At 37.6% G+C, this 24,127-nt stretch overlaps 1 protein-coding gene across 7 annotated transcripts in view; it reads left to right on the plus strand.

The window, feature by feature from the left end:
* The window catches only part of ATP7A (ATPase copper transporting alpha), a 194,686-nt gene that overhangs the window by 166,507 nt on the left and 4,052 nt on the right, over positions 1 to 24,127 (plus strand). For all 7 annotated transcript variants that reach the window (XM_057495796.1, XM_036929137.2, XM_036929136.2 and 4 more), the window contains 8 exons: positions 664 to 858; positions 3,578 to 3,760; positions 5,982 to 6,198; positions 10,618 to 10,764; positions 12,070 to 12,212; positions 13,445 to 13,648; positions 22,473 to 22,590; positions 23,940 to 24,042. In XM_057495796.1, coding sequence (XP_057351779.1) covers positions 664 to 858; positions 3,578 to 3,760; positions 5,982 to 6,198; positions 10,618 to 10,764; positions 12,070 to 12,212; positions 13,445 to 13,648; positions 22,473 to 22,590; positions 23,940 to 24,042 — 1,310 coding nt within the window. The remainder of the gene's footprint in view (positions 1 to 663; positions 859 to 3,577; positions 3,761 to 5,981; positions 6,199 to 10,617; positions 10,765 to 12,069; positions 12,213 to 13,444; positions 13,649 to 22,472; positions 22,591 to 23,939; positions 24,043 to 24,127) is intronic.

Genomic DNA, 24,127 nt, shown 5'->3' on the forward strand with positions numbered 1-24,127 from the left:
CTCCAGGCAGCAAGGTTGGTGCTGCTGGGTAGACTGGGTGGGTGGGGCAGGTATGCAAGGGTGCTGGCCTGGGACTGGGCTGCTAGCCAGGAGGAAGGAGCTCCTTCCAGCAGGTACCACCCCAGTTGGGCTGAGAGAGGGCCAAGAAAGTTAGGCAAGCCTCCTTCTGCCTGCCAGGCAGCAAAGTCTGAAGCTGCTGTGCCCATTGTGAGTGGCAGGCAGGCAGGTCCTATGCAGGAAGTACCTTGGGGGTGAACTGCCCGTGAGGGGAATGGAGTGTTTGCGGGTACCTCAAGCACCAGAACAGTTGGACTGAAGGATTCCAGATAATTTGAAAGTCTCTAATAAAAACACTTACTCTAAATATGGAGCAAAAAAAGCTGACTTTTGTGTTCCTTATAATGTTCACTGCATAGTTTGTAACTCTAGAATCAGCAAAATTGAAATCTTAATTTTAAGACTGTGACTTCTTTATGAGTTATATCAGTTTCTTATATTCGTAAAAGAAAAAAAGTATTTTATTACTAGTCACTAAAATGTATATGTTGATAGCTAAGTAGGATTATGTGACTTCTCAATTATGGTTTTATAGGGTTAAGCTTTGTACATTTTGTTTTATACAGCTCTAAATCAATAACCAAAATTCATACCTTTCCTCTAAAGGGCTACAACCGAAGTATCTCTCAAACGGAAACGGTAATACGCTTTGCCTTCCAAGCCTCTATCACAGTTCTATGCATCGCATGCCCTTGTTCCCTGGGACTGGCCACTCCAACTGCTGTGATGGTGGGTACAGGAGTAGGTGCTCAAAATGGCATACTAATCAAAGGTGGTGAGCCACTGGAGATGGCTCATAAGGTAAGATAGTCCCTAGAACTAAGAATTGTCCCATCCAAACTGGCAGAAGCACCTCTCTTGAGAAACACAGAGGCCTAAATTATTTCCAGATGGTCTATAAAATGAGCCTCTTCTGGGATTATCTGGAGGGTTGAGATAAGAAAGGTGTTATTTTTGTTCAGCTCTGCATTGGCCTTCGTTATCTAAGATCTCTAAAAGTGCTCTAGGCTTACTCTGTTAGAGCAGACCCTGATGTGGAGCAATGGCTCAGACTAGACCAGTCTTGAGGGCAGGAAGACAATAGTATTTGCCACAGAAAATTTGCCCAAGTCTTTCAGGCTTCTAATTTATATGTTCATGACTCCATGTTTGCATGCGTCACCCAGAGACAGTGCCTCTGGCAGTTAGGTTGCAGTTCCTTCACCTTTGCTGCCACCAGCTGACAGTTCACAGCCTATGACTTCAGGAATATAATCCTATCTCTGATCTCTCTCATATTAGGATTTCAGTGAACATCTCAATCACGGTTTCTTGACTTCAACTAAAACCATGTTCCTTTATGTCCTATTATGAAGATGTAAACTATATACAGATGCATGTAGCAAATACAGAACATAGCTTAGCACAGATTTGGAACCTCATCTAGCCAGTGAATATAAGCTATTCATTTTTATAGTAATTTCTCACTTTGAAAGAATTTCAGTCTTAAATGATGCAAGAATGGTATATATAACTCCTGAATACCCTTACTACAGCTCTCAGGTTCCTTTCCTAAGAACAAGGACATTCTCTTGTATGGCCACAGTGCAAAGGTCAAAACCAAGAAATTGATGTTGAATAATACTATTATCTAATCTGTAGTCTATATTCCAGTTTCCCCAGTTGTCTCCAATATGTATAATATCCTTTATAGATTTTTTTTTAGCTTTGGAAAGTAAACCTTTAATATTTTACTTTAAATGAGACTTTTTTTTTGAGAGGGCATCTCTCATATTTATTGATCAAATGGTTGTTAACAACAATAAAATTCTGTATAGGGGACTCAATGCACAATCATTAATCAACCCCAAGCCTAATTCTCAACAGCCTCCAATCTTCTGAAGCATAACGAACAAGTTCTTACATGGTGAACAAGTTCTTACATAGTGAATAGGTTCTTACATGGTAAACAGTACAAGGGCAGTCATATCACAGAAACTTTTGGTTTTGATCATGCATCATGAACTATAAACAATCAAGTCAGATATGATTATTCATTTGATTTTTATACTTGATTTATATGTGAATCCCACATTTCTCCCTTATTATTTTTTTGTAGATAATTATTTTTTATTGAAGGGTAGTTGACACACAGTATTACATTACATTAGTTTCAGGTGTACAACACAGTGATTTAACATTTATATACATGATAATTCTAGGTACCAGCTATCACCATACCAAGTTGTTACAATATTTTGACTATATTCCTTATGCTATACATTACATCCCGGTTACTTATTTATTTTACAATTGGAAGTGTGTGTATATATATATTTTTTTGTGAGGGCATCTCTCATATTTATTGATCAAATGGTTGTTAACAACAATAAAATTCTGTATAGGGGGGTCAATGCTCAATGCACAATCATTAGTCCACCCCAAGCCTAATTTTCGTCAGTCTCCAATCTTCTGAAGCATAACGAACAAGTTCTTACATGGAGAACAAATTCTTACATAGTGAATAAGTTACATGGTGAACATTACAAGGGCAGTCATCACAGAAGCTTTCGGTTTTGCTCATGCATTATGAACTATAAACAGTCAGTTCAAATATGAATACTCATTTGATTTTTATCCTTGATTTATATGTGGATACCACATTTCTCTCTTTATTATTATTATTTTTAATAAAATGCTGAAGTGGTAGGTAGATGCAAGATAAAGGTAGAAAACATAATTTAGTGCTGTAAGAGGGCAAATGTGGATGATCAGGTCTGTGCCTATAGACTAAATATTAATCCAAGCTAGACAAGGGCAACAAAACATCCACGGATGCAGAAGATTTCTCTCAAAACAGGGTGGGTGAGCCTTTATAGGTTTTTTTACTCTTGTGCAGAATCATGCTTTGTATATTTAGTTGTCCTGTCTCTTTTCATCTTGGTCCCTAAAGCTATTCATTTTCCAAGATTTGTATTCCAAGTTTACTATGAGGTTACTGTGTTCTCTAATTCCTTTTCCCTGGCTTGGCTGAGTTTCCCTCATTGGTTCCCTGGGCTGCCTCTTATAAGGCCAAGATTTTCATCTGACCCATAAACTCAAAGCAACCCGGTAGGTCTTATCTGGGGCTCACTTCAACTTAATCACTTATGTCTCTCTTATAATCATATGCCTACTGCCCAGATTTCCCCTATGGATCTGTAATTCATTAGTATTGAAAGCCTATCTCTTTCTCTGGAGGCACTAGAGGCACCTCTTAATTACCTATTAACAGTCAACCCTAAACAATAAATTCTAGTTGTTTAACATACGTGCACAGTATGGCTGAACATTTGTAAGGGAGGGCTATTAGGTATATCTAAGTATTTCTTCCCTACTGTCACTTCCAAGAGTCAGTTTATTAGGTCCAATTAAGTGAAAGGTCAGTTTATTAAGAAGCAAAATAGTAATTTGTTAAAATAAACCTTATTCACATTTCTGGACAGGTGATACTAAGGATTATCAAGTCATATAGGTGCACTGTATTTTCCTATTCTTACAGGTAAAGGTAGTGGTATTTGATAAGACTGGAACCATCACCCATGGAACCCCAGTAGTGAATCAAGTAAAGGTTCTGGTGGAAGGTAACAGAATATCACACAGTAAGATCCTGGCCATTGTGGGAACTGCTGAAAGTAACAGTGAACACCCTCTGGGAGCAGCCATAACCAAATACTGCAAGCAGGTACAATTTTCTCCTTTTGTTTATTAATGTATTCCTCTCCTATAGGAATTACCCAGACCAAATCCAAACTGGCACTTGACTTTGATTTATGTACATGGTTGATATGAGGCTAGAGAAACTTGTATTTCTCATTTTGTTTTATAATATGTCTTAGTTTCTTAATAGAGACATGTATAAAAATGAAAACAGAAATTAACTGTAATCTTATGACACAGATACCTCCAGTTGACCGAAAAATTAAAATAGAGGTATTACATATTTTTAGTAGGAATATTCATGTAGTTCAGAGAGTTATGGAATGAGAAAGGAAAGCCTTTTTCCTTGTGCCCACCCATAAGTCCTCTCTCCAAAGTTTAACAAATGTTAACCTGCTAACAGTCTTTTTAAATACAGTAGTCTCTCCTTATCTGCAGGAGACACATTCCAAGAACCCCAGGGGATGCCTGAGACTGCGGATAGTACCAAACTCTCTATAGTATGTTTTTTTTACCATACGTACATACATACATACATAAATATATACCTATGATTAACTATAATTTAGAAATCAGACAGTGAGATTATCAACAACCACCAATAATAAAATAGAATTATAACAGTACACTGTGATAAAAGTTATGTGAATATGGTTGGTTTCTTTCTCTGTCAAAGTTACTCATTGTACTGTACTCATTCTTCTTTTTGTGATGATGTGAGATGATAAAATGCCAGTGTGATGAGATGAAGTGAGGTGAATGAAGTGTGTATTGTCATGTACTGTTAGGCTACTATTGACCTGTTGACAGTACATCAGAAGGAGGGTCATCTGCCTCCCGACTACAGTAGATCGTGGCTAACTAAAACTGCAGAAAGCAAAACTTAGGATTAGGGAGACTACTGTAACTGCTTTATTGAGATACAATTTGTGTACTATAATGTTCACCCTTGTGAAATGTACAATTCAATAATTTTTAGTATATTCTCAAAAGTGTACATCTGTTTATTCATTTTTAATGCATATCACAACATGTACGCCTTTATTATTTTTTAAACCTCACATAGAAAGGTCACAAAGTGAACAATCTTTGTACCTTTTAAAAAATTTTTATTAAATGTTTTTCCCATGTTAGGACATATAGATCTGCCTTATTGTTTTTAATGGCTAGATTGTATTCTATTATGTGATTGGTTGTACAGTTAACATCCTCATCAGCTTTTGCAAGTGTATTTTTATGATAAATGCCTATTGAAGCAATTGCTAGATCAAAACATACATGCAGCTAAATTTTGATCATTACCAATGCTCACATGACAAATATTACCAACATTCGTATAAAGGATTGTAACAATTTATATTTTCACCAAGTTGTAAGTACCCATTTCCCCGCATTCTTACTGACACTTTATTTTTTCCAATTTAATAAGTAAAAAAATATTTACTCATTGATGGTTTGCTTTGCATTTTCTTAATTATGAATAAGGTTGGATATCTTTTCATATGTGTATTGACAATTTGAATTTGTTTTTCTGTAACCTGTCTTTTTGTATCCTTTGCCTGCTTTTTTCCCATAAGATTATTTACCTTTTTCTCATTGATTTGTATAAATTCTTTGTAAATTATCTCACATAATTTTAGAGTTAAATTGTGGCAATTTTCTACCATTGGTGTTGCCATTTATTTGTTCTTTCCTTTTTACCTATTAACTGTTACCAACCCTGACTTCTTAACACCCAAATCAAACAACAGAGAAGATGAAGATACAAAGAACCAGAAACAATGATGGCCACCAGAATTCTTTGGCTTACTAAGGGCACAGAATCATACTAGAGAGGCACTCTGGTAACTAAAGGCCCTGTTCTTTGTTACCCTTTGCCCTGTGCTGAATAGAAAATCTGACTTGACCATAGAATTAAATAGTTAACTTGTAATTCTCTACTGGAAAGAGCAGAGAATATTGATAAAACTTCCATGTTTTCCATGTATAAATTTTAGAGAGTGGGATTAAAACAAAGGATTCTGAGGTTCTCCTGTAACTTTGAACAATATAATGTTTCTTCATTCTTATCAAAATCCACTGTCGTATAGGCAATAAAAAGTGAGTTTTATTCTAAACATTTAGAATTAACCAAGCATGTAGCATTTGTCTAAACACTTAGAATTAACCAGCAGTAATATTTGATCTTGCTAATGATAACTTCGCATTATTAGAACAGCAAAGGAAATTCTGTTTCTATCTGTTAGGAGCTGGACACTGAAACCTTGGGTACCTGCATAGATTTCCAGGTTGTTCCAGGATGTGGTATTAGCTGTAAAGTCACCAATATTGAAGGCTTGCTACATAAGAATAATTGGAAGATAGAGGAAAATAATAGTAAAAATGCATCCCTGGTTCAAATTGATACAAGTAATGAACAGTCATCAACTTCGTCTTCCATGATTATTGATGCCCAGCTCTCAAGTAAGCTAATTTTCTTTGTAGTATCAATTATGAGGTAGTTATTTACAGATACCTAATTTTATAATCCTGAACTGTTATATTAAAAACAAAATTTAGCTTCGTGGTGTCATTCTCTCAAATCAGTTTTACCATAGGCCGTCTGATCATTTCTCTCAAGTTACTTGTAAACATTTCCCAACTGTACTCCATGATTCCTCTGTAGGGTGATCAACTCTTGCCTTATTGATCTTCTACCTTAGTTAAGCTATCTTTTGTTTCTTACCACAGCTACTCTAAGCCTTTTATATCCTTCACAAGGTACTGTGGTCTCCCCCCTAGTTCCCTAAGCAAATTATCTGGCTTACTTTTCACATAGAAAAATAAGGTTATTTTATGTGTTCTTTCCATTTTTTTTGCCCAGACTAATTCCTTTTTCAAAGGAAGAGGTATCCCCCACCTTGCCTAACGAATCCCTTCATCTTTGCTGTAGATCCCACTCTCTCTTGATTCCTCAGGGACCTCACTCTGTTATATCCCCTTGCTTCTCTGTATGTAGGAACTTCTCCTAAACATATAAATATTTCTTCCATCAAAATCATCTGTATTCCCATCAAGATTTTTGTCCTGTCTTTCTTTTCCTTTATATCCAAGTTTCTAGAAAAGGCAATCTAGGCTTGGTGAATTCACTCATTTACTGCACAGTCTGCCTTCTGCTCCATCCATTACTAATGAAACTATTTTTTCTAAACCCACTGATAACCTTATTCAGTATCTTTTCCAGTGGTCACTTCTCAGTCTTAATCCTGCATAACCTCACTAAGATACTTGAAAATGTCAGCCATTTCTTCCTTCCTAAAACTCTTTCCCCTCCTGATTCCATGACTGTGCTTTCTCTAGATTCTCCTCTCACCTACCTGGCTGTTCCTTCTAATCTTCTGATTCCTCTTTTATCCTTCTGTCAAATGTTGGGTGTCCTTAGGTTTTGTTCTATGTCTTTTATTCATTTTATATACGCTCTCTGTTCAATCTCACTTATGCCTATCATTTGTTTTACCACCCGTAGACTTCTGCTACAACTCCAAAATCCATATCTCTAGCCAAGGCTTGTTTCCTGAGTTTCTTGTTGGTCTATCCATCTGCCCTGAAACATTATATGCCCACCTAAGTGTTCAGTACCTCCCCACCCATTTGTGCTCAAATGATTTTGCTAACATGCAAATCTGATTATATCACTTTCTGACTAATACCTTTTACTACAGATATGTATAACCTATTTTTGAATCACAAACCTTTGGAGGATTGTGATGAAAACTATGCCCATCCCTCAGAAAATTTCTATTTCAGAGGTTCGCATATATCCTAAAGCCCATCCACGGAATTCTGCGAAGGATCCCGGCTTTACTGGCTTGCTTTCTCCAGCAGGACAAAGTCTAGTGTCTCTGGACTTTGTTCAAAGTCTGTGCTCCATGATGTATCTCCTGCCTCCCTGCACCACCCATCTTCTCTTTTCCCACTGCCCCCCCATATACTCTGTGTTCTGTTCATGTAGCACTACTTGCATTTTCTACTTCTATTGTGTCATTTCATGCTTATTAGGTCATTTTATTTACTGTTTGCTCTGCATAATGTTATTCAGTGGCTTCTATCTCATGAAATTCTTTTCATCTTTCACGACTCAGCTCACATCTTTTTTCAGTGAAGCCTTCATTGACTGACATAAATAGGCAGAGATAGTTGCTCTTTTTTAAAAATCATAACTTTACTTAATCTCTGTTATTGTACTAGGCAAACTGCATGGTTATTCTTTATTAATCTTCCTGATTCTACTGAACTGCAATCTCTTTATTATTTGTCTGTGAACTGTTAGTATCAAGCCCACTGACAAATAATAATTTTGTTCATTTGACAGCTTTTATTAAGCATGGATTGAGGCACTAAAGAATCAGCAGTGAGCAGAATAGAAAGTCCCTATCTCATGGAGCTTACATTCCTAGTGGAAGAACACAAGATAGCAAATAAATAAGAAAATATAGTATGTCTGATGGAGATAGTGCTATGGAGAACAATAAAAAAGAGTAAGGGGTACAGAGAATGCTGGGAATAGTGGGTCCTATTGTATATAGGATGATAAGAGTAGGCCTCATTGAGGGTAGTGCTTAAGCAAAAACCTGAGGAGGGGAAAGGAGAAAACTGAATATCTGCAAGAGGACTGTTAAATACAGAAGCCTTGAGTCAGGAGTGTGCTTGACTAGTTTGAGGAACATCAAGGACAACAATATGTCTAGAGCAGAGTAAAAGAGTGGTAGGAGACAGGGTTTGTGAGGTAGTGTAGGACTAGATGGTGTAAGGACAGTGAAAGGACTTCGGTTTTTCTACTGAGATAGGAAGCCATTGGAGAGTTTTGTGTATAACAGTGACAGAAGCTGACTTAACTCTGGCTGCTCTGGTAAAAATACACTGTTGAGGGGAGATGAGGGCAAGGGAAGAAGCAGGGAGATGAGTTAGTAGGCTGTTGCCATAATCCAGGTGAAAGATAATGCTGGTTTGGATCAGTGTCATGATAATAGAGGTCATGAGACATGGTCAAGTTCTGAATGTATCTTGAATGAAGAGCTGGCTGACAGGTGTTTCTCACAGATTAGATATGGGGTATGAGAGAAACAGGAGTCAAGAATTATACTAAGATTTGTGGCCTAAGCAATTTAGAAGGATGGATTTACCACTTAAGTAAGATGGAGAAGACCACAGGAAGGGCATTACTGAGGAACACTGATCAGGAGTTTAGTTTTTGACATGTTAAATTTGAGTGCCTATTAGATATTCAAGTGAAGATGTCATATAAATGGAAATATCAAGCAGGCAGTTGGCTGCACAAGTCTGGAGTTCAAGGAAACAGACTGTTGGAGAGAGATATTTGGGAGTCATCCAATTATAGATCTTTGCTGTTTGATATGGTAGTCATTAGTTACATGTGACTATTAAAATTTAAATGAATTAAAAATTAATTTAACTTAAAATTTATCCATTGAACCATCTAGCCACAATTCAGTGCTCAATATCCACATGTTAGTGGCTACTGTATTGAACAGAGCAGATACAGAACATTTCTGTCATCATGGAAGGTTCTACTGGACAGACCTTGTATTGATAATATTTAAAGACATGAGACTAGATAAGATCACTAAGGGCTGAGAGTAGATAGAAGCGGGAAAAAAGGTTTAAGGATTGAGCCCTGTATAACTACAAAGTAAGAGATCAGGGAAATGACGAAGGATCACCAAAGAAGGCTGAGAAGTGGTGAGTGAGGAGGTGACTCATAAAAATGTGGTGTCCTACAAGCCAAGCAAAGAAAGTGTTTCAAGAAGGGGGTAGTGATCAACTGTGTTAAATGCTGCTAACAGAGCAGGTAAGGTGAGGGCTGAGAATTAGCCATTAGGTTTATTAAAGTAAAGGTAACTGGTGTACTATAGAACAATTTTTTGAAGTAGTAGAGATCAAAGATTTATTGAAATGGGCTCACAAGGAGAACAGGAAAATATAAATTGGAAACAGCCCATAGAGATAACACTTTTAAGAAGTTTTGCTATGTATAGAAAAAGAAGAATTGGGCTATAGCTCAAGAGGTAAGTGGGATCAAGAGAGGTTTTTTTTATGTAATGCAGAGATTAAAAAATTGATTATGTAGGAGAGGAGAGAATTGTTGGAAAGATATTATAGAATAAGCAAAGGAGGGGGATCAAGTGTGCCAGTGGAGAGGTTGGCTTTAAATAGGAGCAGGGGCAGTTTATGATAACAGAGGGGAAGCTAGATTAATTTCTACGTAGACACAGGTAGTTGAGTAGATTGTGGAAGTTCTCTCTGATTGCTTTTATTTTCTTCCTGAAGAAGGAAGCAGAGTCATTGTTTGGTATGAGAATGGGAGAAGAGAAGGTATAAAATAGCCATCTAAAAGGAATGAAGAATGAATGGACTAGGGAAATTTAGTAGAATTGCCACACAGCACTGAGGGCCTGCTTAAAGTTAGTGGTCAGATGTTTAAAATGAGACATCAGTATGGTTGTATGTTTTCATCGAACCACATTCAGCTTCTGATGCATAAGAAATGTTTTGAATTTAATTCAATTGCTATGGAAGTTGAAAGGGAAAGCTTCAACAAGAAAAGTTTAACATTTGAACTGACTCTTGAAGAACATGATAGAGGTTGGTATTTGGAAGGGAGGGTAAGGACATTTCAGGTGGAAGCAGCAACATATGGCCCAGAGGCATGGAAGAGAAAAGTATGTCCCTTGAAAATTTGGAAATGGTTGTTGTAGCCTGTGTTCTGTCAAAAATACAATGTTGTTACTGTGCAAGGTTGGCCAGAAGAACATACTTCGTGGGGTTGTTGTAAGCATTAAAGGAGCTCACTAAATGTTATTTCTGTACTTGCTTTGCTTTCAGATGCTCTTAATGCTCAACAGTACAAAGTCCTCATTGGTAACCGGGAGTGGATGATTAGAAATGGTCTTGTCATTAGTAACAATGTAGATGAGTCCATGACTGAACATGAGAGAAAAGGTCGGACTGCTGTATTGGTGTCAGTTGATGGTAAGGTTTTTTGTAAGAACACTGTAACTCAGTGTCATGATCCCAGTTACGGTTTTATGTGTAGTTTTGAGAGACAACCATTAGGGCTATTCAAAAGCAGCCTGAATGCAAAGTGAAAATGTTGGCAATACGTAGTTATAACTGATTAATTTTAAATTATCTTGCATTTGCCTGGCTTTGTTATTTTCCTCCCTAGCCTATGTTTTTTTCTTTTAAGCAAGTAAAGGATTTTTTAAAAATTAGGTAGTAAAAATTAATAGCAAAGTAAAACAACATCTGTAATTTCATCATCCTAATACAGTGTCAGTTTTAATTGCATATATCCTATTTCTGGGCTTTGGGGCATATATATATATATATATATATATACACACACACACATATATGTATATATATATAGATACATATACATACACAGAATATATATGCAGAATTACAATATTACTACGCATACTATTTTTAAATGGGTGCGTTTTATTGTGTGTAAATTTTACCTCAATAAAGTTGAATAAAATTTAAAGTCCCTCATATGTATACTATTTTATTTTGCTTTATTTTATTTAATAATATTCTCCAGTTTTATTTTAATGCTGCATCATTCATCAAACTTACTGTAATTAACTTAATCATTCCCCTGTTGGAAATTTAAGGTATTCCTAATATTTGATTCTTATAAATAACAGTACAATAAACATCTTGGAGGTTTTAGGTGCTTTCTTTTGTTAAATTATTTCTTAGGGTAAATTTCTAGCTGTGAGATTAATTAGTCAACATTTATAATCCTTGCTAGGCAGTATCTTACTAGAGCCTTTTTAAGTCCAGGAAGAAACAGGAAATACCATTCACTTTTGTTTTTAAAATGGAGTAACTACTTGCAGTGATTTTTTTCCCCCACTATAAAATGCCAGTTTGTCTCCATCCACCCCCTTCACCTTAGAAAGAAAAAAAAAGTATTAATGTTCAGTTTTGTTTGCCTTTAAATGAGCTAAAGTTGTTGGGGCAGTTGGCCAATACTTCTGTAAGGAAAGAAAAAGAGTATATTAGCGCCCAGTCTTTTTTTATTTTCCTATTACTACCTTCGTTAGTAACCCTTCCCTCATTCTGTGAAATGTGCACAACCAAATATGGAGGTTTGTTGCAGGGCTTGTGGTATAATGTCTGTCTCTGTGAGCATGGAAAAAATCTGAGTTAAGCCAAGCCCTAACAACTTAACAAAATTCATTTCTTTCTGAAATTTTAAGTCAGAATATTATTCTGCTTTCACCATATTCCAAACTCTCGTATTTTCTGGTGATCCTATATTAGATGAGCTGTGTAGCTTGATAGCTATTGCTGATACAGTGAAGCCTGAAGCAGAATTGGCTGTCCATATTCTGAAATCCATGGGCTTAGAAGTAGTTCTGATGACTGGAGACAACAGTAAAACAGCTAGATCTATTGCTTCTCAGGTAATTGGTTTGCTTAGTTGTTGGGGTAGGGGGTATGTGGTAACTTCTAATTCTTCATACACATTTTCTTTCTTGCTTTCAGATGCTGACAAATTCATATTACCTATTATTTTCACTACCACTGAGTAGCCATATCCAGTGCCTTAAAAAAGAATTGACATGCTCTGTGGGAAGGGCTTTGGGCTTTGTGTGTTGCTATTACAAGTAAAAAGCTATTTGCTTAGTTCATGAGATGCTTGAGTGACATCATACAACAGTTTCCGTTGATGCTTCTTTTGAAACATTCCTCATATTTTTCACCAGTGCTGCCAGCCTAAACACTGGATCTTATTCTTTCATGTCCAAAATACAGCACTTCCCTGTCTATTCCATCCTGAATGCCACTGATGGAACCACCTTCCTACACCACTTTGACATCATTTTTCTGCTAATGACCCCCACATATGTTTTATCTCCAAAACTCTTCCCTTTTCTACTTTGGAACACCTTCTGCCCTCTTCTATTAAGTAACGTAAGTAATACAGGAATACATTCTTCTATGAAAATATACAGAAGGATATAAAGTAAAAAGTTGGCACCCTTTTCCCAAACTCCCTGTCAGGTCTTACCCCCCCACACACACTTTTTCATATGCATATATGTTCATATACAAATGTACAGTGCTGGTATTTTGAACACACACTGGGTCATTTTTGTACAGATTTGTCAGTAGTTTGCTTTTTTTAACATGAAAAAATATAAGCCTTAGAGTTTTGTCTGTTTGAAAGTACAAAGTTATTTCATTCTTTCTACATTGCTGCATGGAACTCCATGGTATGGATGATCATAATTAATGTGTCATAATTTAACTGTTCCTTTAATGATGGGCATTTAGGTGGTTTTGAAAATTTTGTTGTTACAGGGCAGTAATGTAGAACCTTAGATATACATCTTTTTGCACATGTACAAGTATGTACAACATACAATTAGAAGGGGAATTGCTAAACTAAATGATGTGTGCGCCTTGACAGATGCTGCCAAATGTCCTCCAAAAAGGTAGTACCCGTTTACAGACCTACCAACAGTGCATAAGAGAGCTCATTTCCCCATATCCTTGCTATCACTGGATATTACCAGTTTTTAAAATTTAGACAACTGGTGGATGGAAAAATGATGGTTTGTAAATGCTGATTCATATTTCAGAGACCAATGATATTTCTTGAAATGAATTGAATTCATCTTTCCTCATGTAGGTTGGCATTAATAAGGTGTTTGCTGAAGTTCTACCTTCCCACAAGGTTGCTAAGGTGAAGCAACTTCAAGAGGAGGGGAAACAGGTAGCAATGGTGGGAGATGGAATCAATGATTCCCCAGCCCTGGCCATGGCTAATGTGGGGATTGCCATTGGTACAGGCACAGATGTAGCCATTGAAGCAGCTGATGTGGTTTTGATAAGGGTAAGTCTTATGGCCTGAACTTTGAGAGATATGAGACTGCTCTACATGGTCAGGAATAGTGTTGTGAAGTATATCGAGCATGATTCTGTCCTAATTCCCATGCTCCCAGCCGTTGAGAGTGGGGGAATTTAAGATGTCAGTACAGGAAGTCTTTTTTTTTAGTTTCAGTTGTACATCATAGTGGTTTGATTTTTTTTTTTAGATAATCATTTTTTATTGAAGGGTAGTTGACACACAGTATTACATTAATTTCAGGTGTACAACACAGTGATTCAACATTTATATACATGATAATTCTAGGTACCAGCTATCACCATACCAAGTTGTTACAATATTTTGACTATATTCCTTATGCTATACATTACATCCCGGTTACTTATTTATTTTACAATTGGAAGTGTGTATATATATATATAATTTTTTTTTTGTGAGGGCATCTCTCATATTTATTGATCAAATGGTTGTTAACAAAAATAAAATTCTGTATAGGGGGGTCAATGCTCAATGCACAATCATTAATCCACCCCAAGCCTAATTTTCGTCAGTCTCCAATCTTCTGAAGCATAACGAACAAGTTCTTACATGGAGAACAAATTCTTACATAGTGAATAAGTTACATGGTGAACATTACAAGGGCAGTCATCACAGAAGCTTTCGGTTTTGCTTATGCATTATGAACTATAAACAGTTCAAATATGAATACTCATTTGATTTTTATACTTGATTTATATGTGGATACCACATTTCTCTCTATATTATTATTATTTTTAATAAAATGCTGAAGTGGTAGGTAGATACAAGATAAAGGTAGAAAACATAGTTTAGTGTTGTAAGAGAGCAAATGTAGATGATCAGGTGTGTGCCTGTAGACTATGTGTTAATCCAAGCTAGACAAGGGCCATAAAACATCCACGTATGCAGAAGATTCCTCTCAGAACGGGGGGAGGGAAGGTTCTAAGCCTCACCTCTGTTGATCCCCCTTTTTCTCACCTGATGGCCCCCCTGCAGCTGTGCCTGTCTTAGGTTGTTCCTCCCTTGAGGAATCTTACCCGTCTCTGGCTAACCAGTCATCTTCCGGGGCCATACAGGGAAATGTTAAGTTGGTAAGTGAGAGAGAAGCCTTATTGTTTGAAAAGGTTAACTTTTTACTTCTTTGCATATTTATGCCCTGTGGCTTCTATGCCCAGCATTTGTCTTGAGGTGTCTTTACCATGTGAAAGAATTATGATACTCGGTAAATTTGATATGAGGCACGAATTCTATTTAAGGGTTGTAGTTAGGAAGGAAGAAGAAAAGCTACAGAAGTAGCAGGCGGAAGAAAACATGGGAAGATTGATTATTTCTTTGACATATCTTCTTGTAGAGTAACTTCAGCATGTATAGGTTTTAAACTACTAATTAAATTGCGCACACACATTAACATAATAGGAGTACAGTTACGTAACTAAAGCATACCTGAAATTACCAGCCGTTTCCAGTGAAACCAAGAAAACCAGTTAGGCACCTTAGGCATTTGTGAAAACTTACCTATGATACGGTGGATATTGTCCAACTGAACTTGAACAGTCTGAGAGAAATCAGACAAATTAAAACAGTCCATTCCTGGGGACTGTTCACATCCCATATGTTCTTTTAACAGTAAATAGTCTGTAGTTGTAAGATTTTGGAGAGCTACAATTTTCAGTTCTCCTAATTCTTGGTTCAGTTCCAACAGTATAGATCCAGTCAAATTTGTTGTTTTACCATATGCACAGGCCAGCTTAGATATCTCCTTCTTCATTCCCATGGCAAGTCCAGGAACTGGTGGGATGAGTGCATCTACACCTGTAGCAGCGCGTGGATCTTTGTTGGGGTTTTTTGATGATCATCTTCTGGCATGAGTCTTCCCGAGAGTGCTGATGTTGGAAGTTCTTTTTCATATCATATCTTAGTTCATTTTCAGGGTAGCCAAATTACGCTTTGATCCTCTGTATAAACACAAACAGACCCTTTGCCTACACTTTTATATGCCCTTTATATCATTGTGTAGAACTCATTGGAGGTCACCACACAGGAACTGCTTTTTTTTTTTTATCATTAATCTACACTTACATGACGAATATTTTGTTTACTAGGCTCTCCCCTATACCAGGTCCCCCCTATATACCCCTTTACAGTCACTGTCCATCAGCATAGCAAAATGTTGTAGAATCACTACTTGTCTTCTCTGTGTTGTACAGCCCTCCCCTTTCTCCCACCCCCCATGCATGCTAATCTTAATACCCCCCTTTATCTCCCCACCCCTTACCCCTCCCTATCCACCCATCCTCCCCAGTCCCTTTCCCTTTGGTACCTGTTAGTCCATTCTTGAGTTCTATGATTCTGCTGCTGTTCTGTTCCTTCAGTTTTTCCTTTGTTCTTATATTCCACAGATGAGTGAAATCATTTGGTAGTTCTCTTTCTCTGCTTGGCTTGTTTCACTGAGCGTAATACCCTCCAGCTCCATCCATGTTGCTGCAAATGGTAGGATTTGCCCTTTTCTTATGGCTGAGTAGTATTCCATTGTGTATATGTACCACATCTTCTTTATCCATTCATCTATCGATGGACATTTAGGTTGGTTCCAATTCTTGGCTATTGTAAATAGTGCTGCGATAAACATAGGGGTGCATTGGTCTTTCTCATACTTGATTGCTGCATTCTTAGGGTAAATTCCTAGGAGTGCAATTCCTGGGTCAAATGGTATGTCTGTTTTGAGCATTTTGATGTACCTCCATACTGCTTTCCACAGTGGTTGAACTAATTTACATTCCCACCAGCAGTGTAGGAGGGTTCCCCTTTCTCAACAGCCTCGCCAACATTTGTTGTTGTTTGTCTTTTGGATGGCAGCCATCCTTACTGGTGTGAGGTGATACCTCATTGTAGTTTTAATTTGCATTTCTCTGATAATTAGCGATGTGGAGCATCTTTTCATGTGTCTGTTGGCCATCTGTATTTCTTTTTTGGAAAACCATCTGTTCAGTTCCTCTGCCCATTTTTTAATTGGGTTATTTGTTTTTTGTTTGTTGAGGCGTGTGAGCTCTTTATATATTCTGGATGTCAAGCCTTTATCGGATGTGTCATTTTCAAATATATTCTCCCATACTGTAGGGATCCTTTTTGTTCTATTGATGGTGTCTTTTGCTGTACAGAAGCTTTTCAGCTTAATATAGTCCCACTTGTTCATTTTTCCTGTTGTTTTCTTTGCCCGGGGGGATATGTTCAAGAAGAGATCACTCATGTTTATGTCTAAGAGGTTTTTGCCTATGTTTTTTTCCAAGAGTTTAATGGTTTCATGACTTACATTCAGGTCTTCGATCCATTTTGAGTTTACTTTTGTATATGGGGTTAGACAATGGTCCAGTTTCATTCTCCTACATGAAGCTGTCCAGTTTTGCCAGCACCATCTGTTGAAGAGACTGTCATTTTGCCATTGTATGTCCATGGTTCCTTTATCAAATATTAATTGACCTTATATGTCTGGGTTAATGTCTGGATTGTCTAGTCTGTTCCATTGCTCTGTGGCTCTGTTCTTGTGCCAGTACCAAATTGTCTTGATTACTATGGCTTTATAGTAGAGCTTGAAGTTGGGGAGTGAGATCCCCCCTAGTTTATTCTTCTTTCTCAGGATTGCTTTGGCTATTCGGGGTCTTTGGTGGTTCCATATGAATTTTTGAATTATTTGTTCCAGTTCATTGAAGAATGTTGCTGGTAGTTTCATAGGGATTGCATCAAATCTGTATATTGCTTTGGGCAGGATGGCCATTTTGACGATATTAATTCTTCCTAGCCACGAGCATGGGATGCGTTTCCATCTGTTAGTGTCCCCTTTAATTTCTCTTAAGAGTGACTTGTAGTTTTCAGAGTATAAGTCTTTCACTTCTTTGGTTAGGTTTATTCCTAGGTATTTTATTTTTTTTGATGCAATTGTGAATGGAGTTGTTTTCCTGATTTCTCTTTCTGTTGGTTCATTGTTAGTGTATAGGAAAGCCACAGATTTCTGTGTGTTGATTTTGTATCCTGCAACTTTGCTGTATTCTGATATCAGTTCTAGTAGTTTTGGGGTGGAGTCTTAGGGTTTTTTATGTACAGTATCATGTCATCTGCAAATAGTGACAGTTTAACTTCTTCTTTACCAATCTGGATTCCTTGTATTTCTTTGTTTTGTCTGATTGCCATGGCTAGGACCTCCAGTACTATGTTAAATAACAGTGGGGAGAGTGGGCATCCCTGTCTAGTTCCCAATCTCAGAGGAAAAGCTTTCAGCTTCTCGCTGTTCAGTGTAATGTTGGCTGTGGGTTTATGATATATGGCCTTTATTATGTTGAGGTACTTGCCCTCTATTCCCATTTTGCTGAGAGTTTTTATCATGAATGGATGTTGAACTTTGTCCGATGCTTTTTCAGCATCTATGGAGATGATCATGTGGTTTTTGTCTTTCTTTTTGTTGATGTGGTGGATGATGTTGATGGACTTTCGAATGTTGTACCATCCTTGCATCCCTGGGATGAATCCCACTTGGTCATGGTGTACGATCCTTTTGATATATTTTTAATTCGGTTTGCTAATATTTTGTTGAGTATTTTTGCATCTACGTTCATCAGGGATATTGGTCTGTAGTTTTCTTTTTTGGTGGGGTCTTTGCCTGGTTTTGGTATTAGGGTGATGTTAGCTTCATAGAATGAGTTTGGGAGTATACCCTCCTCTTCTATTTTTTGGAAAACTTTAAGGAGAATGGGTACCATGTCTTCCCTGTATGTCTTATAAAATTCCGAGGTAAATCCATCTTGCCCGGGGGTTTTGTTCTTTGGTAGTTTTTTGATTACCACTTCAGTTTCGTTGCTGGTAATTGGTCTGTTTAGATTTTCTATTTCTTTCTGGGTCAGTCTTAGAAGGCTTTATTTTTCTAGGAAGTTGTCCATTTCTCCTAGGTTTCCCAGCTTTTTAGCATATAGGTTTTCATAGTATTCTCTAATAATTCTTTGTACTTCTGTGGGGTCCGTCGTGATTTTTCCTTTCTCATTTCTGATACTGTTGATTTGTGTTGACTCTCTTTTCCTCTTAATAAGTCTGGCTAGAGGCTTATCTATTTTGTTTATTTTCTCGAAGAACCAGCTCTTGGTTTCATTGATTTTTGCTATTGTTTTATTCTTCTGAATTTTATTTATTTCTTCTCTGATCTTTATTATGTCCCTCCTTCTGCTGACCTTAGGCCTCATTTGTTCTTCTTTTTCCAATTTTGATAATTGTGACATTAGACCATTCATTTGGGATTGTTCTTCCTTTTTTAAATATGCTTGGATTGCTATATACTTTCCTCTTAAGAGTGCTTTTGCTGTGTCCCACAGAAGTTGGGGCTTAGTGTTGTTGTTGTCGTTTGTTTCCATATGTTGCTGGATCTCCATTTTGATTTGGTCATTGATCCATTGATTATTTAGGAGCATGTTGTTAAGCCTCCATGTGTTTGTGAGCCTTTTTGCTTTCTTTGTACAGTTTATTTCTAGTTTTATGCCTTTGTGGTCTGAAAAGTTGGTTGGTAGGATTTCAATCTTTTGGAATTTACTGAGGCTCTTTTTGTGGCCTAGTATGTGGTCTATTCTGGAGAATGTTCCATGTGCACTTGAGAAGAATGTGTATCCTGTTGCGTTTGGATGTAGAGTTCTGTAGATGTCTATTAGGTCCATCTCTTCTAGTGTGTTGTTCAGTGCCTATGTGTCCTTACTTATTTTCTGTCTTGTGGATCTGTCCTTTGGAGTGAGTGATGTGTTGACTTCTCCTAGAATGAATGCATTGCATTCTATTTCCTCCTTTAGTTTTGGTAATATTTGTTTCAGGTATGTTGGTGCTCCTGTATTGGGTGCATATATATTCATGATGGTAATATCCTCTTGTTGGACTGAGCCCTTTATCATTATGTAATGTCATTCTTTGTCTTTTGTTACTTTCTTTATTTTGAAGTGTGTTTTGTCTGATACCAGAATTGCAACACCTGCTTTCTTCTCTTTGTTGTTTGTATGAAATATCTTTTTCCATCCCTTAACTTTAAGTCTGTGCATGTCTTTGGGTTTGAGGTGAGTCTCTTGTAAGCAGCATATGGATGGATCTTGCTTTTTTATCCATTCTATTACTCTGTGTTTTGATTGGTGCATTCAGTCCATTTACATTTAGGGTGATTATTGAAAGGTATGAACTTATTGCCATTGCCGGCTTTAAGTTTGTGGTTACCAAAGGTTCAGGGTTAGCTTCTTTACTATCTTACTTGCTTGTTGAGCTATTATAAATGTGGTCTGATGATTCTTTATTTCTCTCCCTTCTTATTCCTCCTCCTCCCTTCTTCGTATGTTGGGTGTTTTGTTCTGTGCTCTTTTGAGGAGTGCTCCCATCTAGAGCAGTCCCTGTAGGATGCCCTGAAGAGGTGGTTTGTGGGAGGCAAATTCCCTCAACTTTTGCTTGTCTGGAAATCGTTTAATCCCTCCTTCGTATTTATATGATATTCGTACTGGATACATTAGTCTTGGTTCAAGGCCCTTCTGTTTCATTGCATTAAGTATATCATGCCATTCTCTTCTGGCCTGTAGGGTTTCTGTTGAGAAGTCTGATGATAGCCTGATGGGTTTTCCTTTGTAGGTAACCTTTTTTTTCTCTCTGGCTGCCTTTAATACTTTGTCCTTGTCTTTGATCTTTGCCATTTTAATTATTATGTGTCTTGGTATTGCCCTCCTTGGATCCCTTGTCATGGGAGTTCTGTGTACCTCTGTGGTCTGAGAGGCCATTTCTTCCCCTAGTTTGGGGAAGTTTTCAGCAATTATTTCTTCAAAGACACTTTCTATCCCTTTTTCTCTCTCTACTTCTTCTGGTATCCCTAGAATTCATATATTGTTCCTTTAGATTGGTCACTCAGCTCTCTTAAAATTCTTTCATTCCTGGAGATCCTTTTATCTCTCTCTGCATCAGCTTCTCTGCGTTCCTGTTCTCTGTTTTCTAGTCCATTAATGGTCTGTTGCATCTCGTCCATTCTGTTTTGAATTCCTTCCAGAGCTTGTTTTATTTCTGTATTCTCCTTCCTTAGTTCGTGCATATTTCTCTGCAAGTCCATCAGCATGGTTATGACTTTTGTTTTGAATTCTTTTTCAGGAAGACTGGCTAAATCTATCTCCCCAGGTTCCTTCTCAGGGGAAGATGTAGCAGATGCTGAAGCTGTCTGGGTTAGTCTTGTCTGGATCATATTTTTTTGCCTTTTCATGTTGACAGGTGCTATTGACTGTCAGCTGGGAGGGCCAAACTTTTCACTTGCTACTGGCCTTTCTTTACTGGGACAACTGCGACCCCTAGTGGCTTGTGTTGGGTAATTGCGTGTAGGCTGGGTCTTTGTGTCTTGCCCGGCCAAAGTGTTGAATTTTTCTTTCTGTACGTGTTTTGCCTTAGGCTCTTTCTCTGCTTTTGCAGCGCCCGGAGAGGTAATGGATGGGGGGGCTGTTTGGTTGTTTACCTCCGTGAGGGGTCTCAGAGATGTTGCCCAGGGGGTTAGTGCGCCCGGTTTTCTCTGTAATTTCCAGCCACTGGGCTGTGACCTGTGTTGTTTCCGTCTAGCTGTTAAATCCCTGTCCCTTTAAGACTTTCAAAAAGCACTGGCTTTTCTTTGTCCCAGGGGCATCAGCTTCGGCACCCACTCCAAGGTCTTGCTGCCCTGTTTCCCTAGTTTCCAGCCCTCCACGCATGCACTGTGTCTGTGCTCTTGTGCGGGTGGCTGGGGCTGGGTGTTTAGCAGTCCTGGGCTCCCTCTCCCTCCCGCCGGGAGCTGGGGGGAGGTGTGCTCAGGTCCCGCCGGGCCGGGGGTTGTATCTTACCCCTTTCACCAGGCTCTCGGCTCTCGCACGTGTGGATGTAGTCAGGCTGTTGTCCTGTGTCTTCTGGTCTCTCTTTTAGGATTAGTTGTATTTGTTGTATTTTCAAAAATATATATGTTTTTGGGAGGAAATTCCCACTGTCCTACTCATGCCGCCATGTTGGCTCCGCCCCCCTGGTTTTTTAATTAACATATCATTGATATACATTCTTATGAAGGTTTCACATGAGCAACATTGTGGTTACTGCATTCACCCATATTATCAAGTCCCCCTCAACATACCCCATTGCAGCCGCTGTCCATCAGCATAGTAAGATGCTATAGAGTCATTGCTTGTCTTCTCTGTGCTATACTGCCTTCCCTGTGACCCACCTACATTATGTGTGCTAATCATAATGCCCTTCAATCCCCTTCTCCCTCCCTCCCCACTCACCCTCCCCAACCCCTTTCCCTTTGGTAATTATTAGTGCCTTCTTGGAGTCTGTGAGCCTGCTGCTGTTTTGTTCCTTCAGTTTTGCTACTTTGCTATACTCCATAAGTGAGGTCAATAATTTGGTACTTGTCTTTCCTGCCCAGCTTATTTTGGCAGTATGAGAAGTCTTATTAACTACTTGCAGATTTCCCCAATCCAGCAAGACAAATGAGAATGACAAACTTCTAACGGAAAGAATGAGATTGAAAAATAGAATAAAATTATCTTCAATAAGTAAGTGCTGAGGTTATTTTAGTGGGATTTAACTCCTATAGCAGCATACAACCCTAAAAGTGTTTTCCGATCCCATAGAAAAATTCCTGAAAAACATCTTCCTAGGCTGACTCAAATTTTTAGCAGTATCTGATATTTGTAGTTTACTCATATATTACCCTAAGGTACACATAATCTTAAATATACACAGTATATAATACAAAAGTTATTAGTTAGGTTAGAGTCATTGATATAAAAAATATTTCTGTTCTCAGAATGATCTTCTGGATGTCGTGGCAAGTATTGACTTATCAAGGAAGACAGTCAAAAGGATTCGGATAAATTTTGTCTTTGCTCTAATTTATAATCTGGTTGGAATTCCTGTAGCTGCTGGTATGTGACTGGTAACTAGTATTACTTTTTCCTCTGAAATTGTTAGAGACCTATCAGATTGTAAGTTAGTTTTGAGTTCAGTTTTTGTATGTAGCCTGCTGGTGTGATGAGAGGTAATATTAAAATCAGTAATTTTGATTTTCAGCAATATTAATTATAGCCTAGAATGTGTAAGCATTCTGACAGGCTTATCTTATTTTACTTTATTTTACCCATACTTTGAAAAATTTCAAACCTACATAAGGAAAAAATGATACAATGAAAACCTGTATTCCTTTCACTTATATTCACCAATTAATAATATTTTGCCATATTACTTACACTTTCTCCAGGTACTCTCACACACATACACAGTTCTTTACTTATTCATTTACTTTTAGTTTAAGAGAACAAATCTACCCTTAATTTCATTACCCAAACACAACTACTGTTAGCATTTTAGTAATAGTTTTTGTTTTATTACATAGTTGTAACTACAGTGCACAAGAATTTTCTGCTCTTCACTTAACATTCTACTACCCAGCAGTTTTTTTTTTTTTTACATTTGGGGACCAGATGAGAAAGAAAGAACTTGAATGAAGGAATATGACCAAGAAAAAGCAAGTTAGAGTTGTTTAATTAACATCTGATAATCACCTGTACTTTGGGTATTGGTAGGAGTTAGTAATAATATAAGAGAAACAGTTATCACTTTCTTCTTCTTCTCTTAATGGTTTGAGAGCCAAAGAAAGACATGAAATGACCTGAGAGCAATTAGTATGTTGCTTATCAACAAGGACACACAAATGCTGAGAGGACAAAGAGTAAAAGGACAATCAAAGTCCAGAGAGATTAACTCATGGCACAAGTGATTTTTTTAAAAACTACACAAATAACATATGATCACTGTAGAAAAAGTAGAAAAATACAGATAGGAACACAAAAAAATTAAAAGTCCAGTAAGTCTGTCTCATCCCTGTCATATGAGCAAACATTAAAATGTCTGTCAAAACCAAGTGTAGATAAATTTGTAGAACATGAACCTTTACACTTTTGGTGGGATTGTGATCTGGTACAGGCACTTTGGAGAGCAACTGAGAAATAAAGTTGAAGATGTGCCTGTGTTATAACCCAGCAGTTTCACCTCTAGGTATGTACCCTAGAGACATTCTCAAACATATGCGCAGGCAGACATGTAAAAGAATGTTCAGAGCAATACTCTATCAGTGAAAAATGGGTAGTGTCATAAATCTCCAATAGGATGGATTGGTGAATATCAAACAAGGAAATGATTTTTGTGTACATATTGGAAACACATTGGTAATCTGTTCAGTACTATCTGTTCTAACTAATCCAAACTTGTTTCCTAGGAGTTTTTATGCCCATTGGTTTGGTTTTGCAGCCCTGGATGGGATCTGCTGCAATGGCTGCTTCCTCTGTTTCAGTAGTACTTTCTTCTCTTTTCCTTAAACTGTAAGTATGATGGCTTGCTAACCTTTGTATTGTATATTCCATTTATCATGCACAGTTAGTCTTGGTAGGTTCTATTCTCATATTG

Source organism: Manis pentadactyla, chromosome X (assembly GCF_030020395.1).
Source record: "Manis pentadactyla isolate mManPen7 chromosome X, mManPen7.hap1, whole genome shotgun sequence".
NCBI lineage: Eukaryota > Metazoa > Chordata > Mammalia > Pholidota > Manidae > Manis > Manis pentadactyla.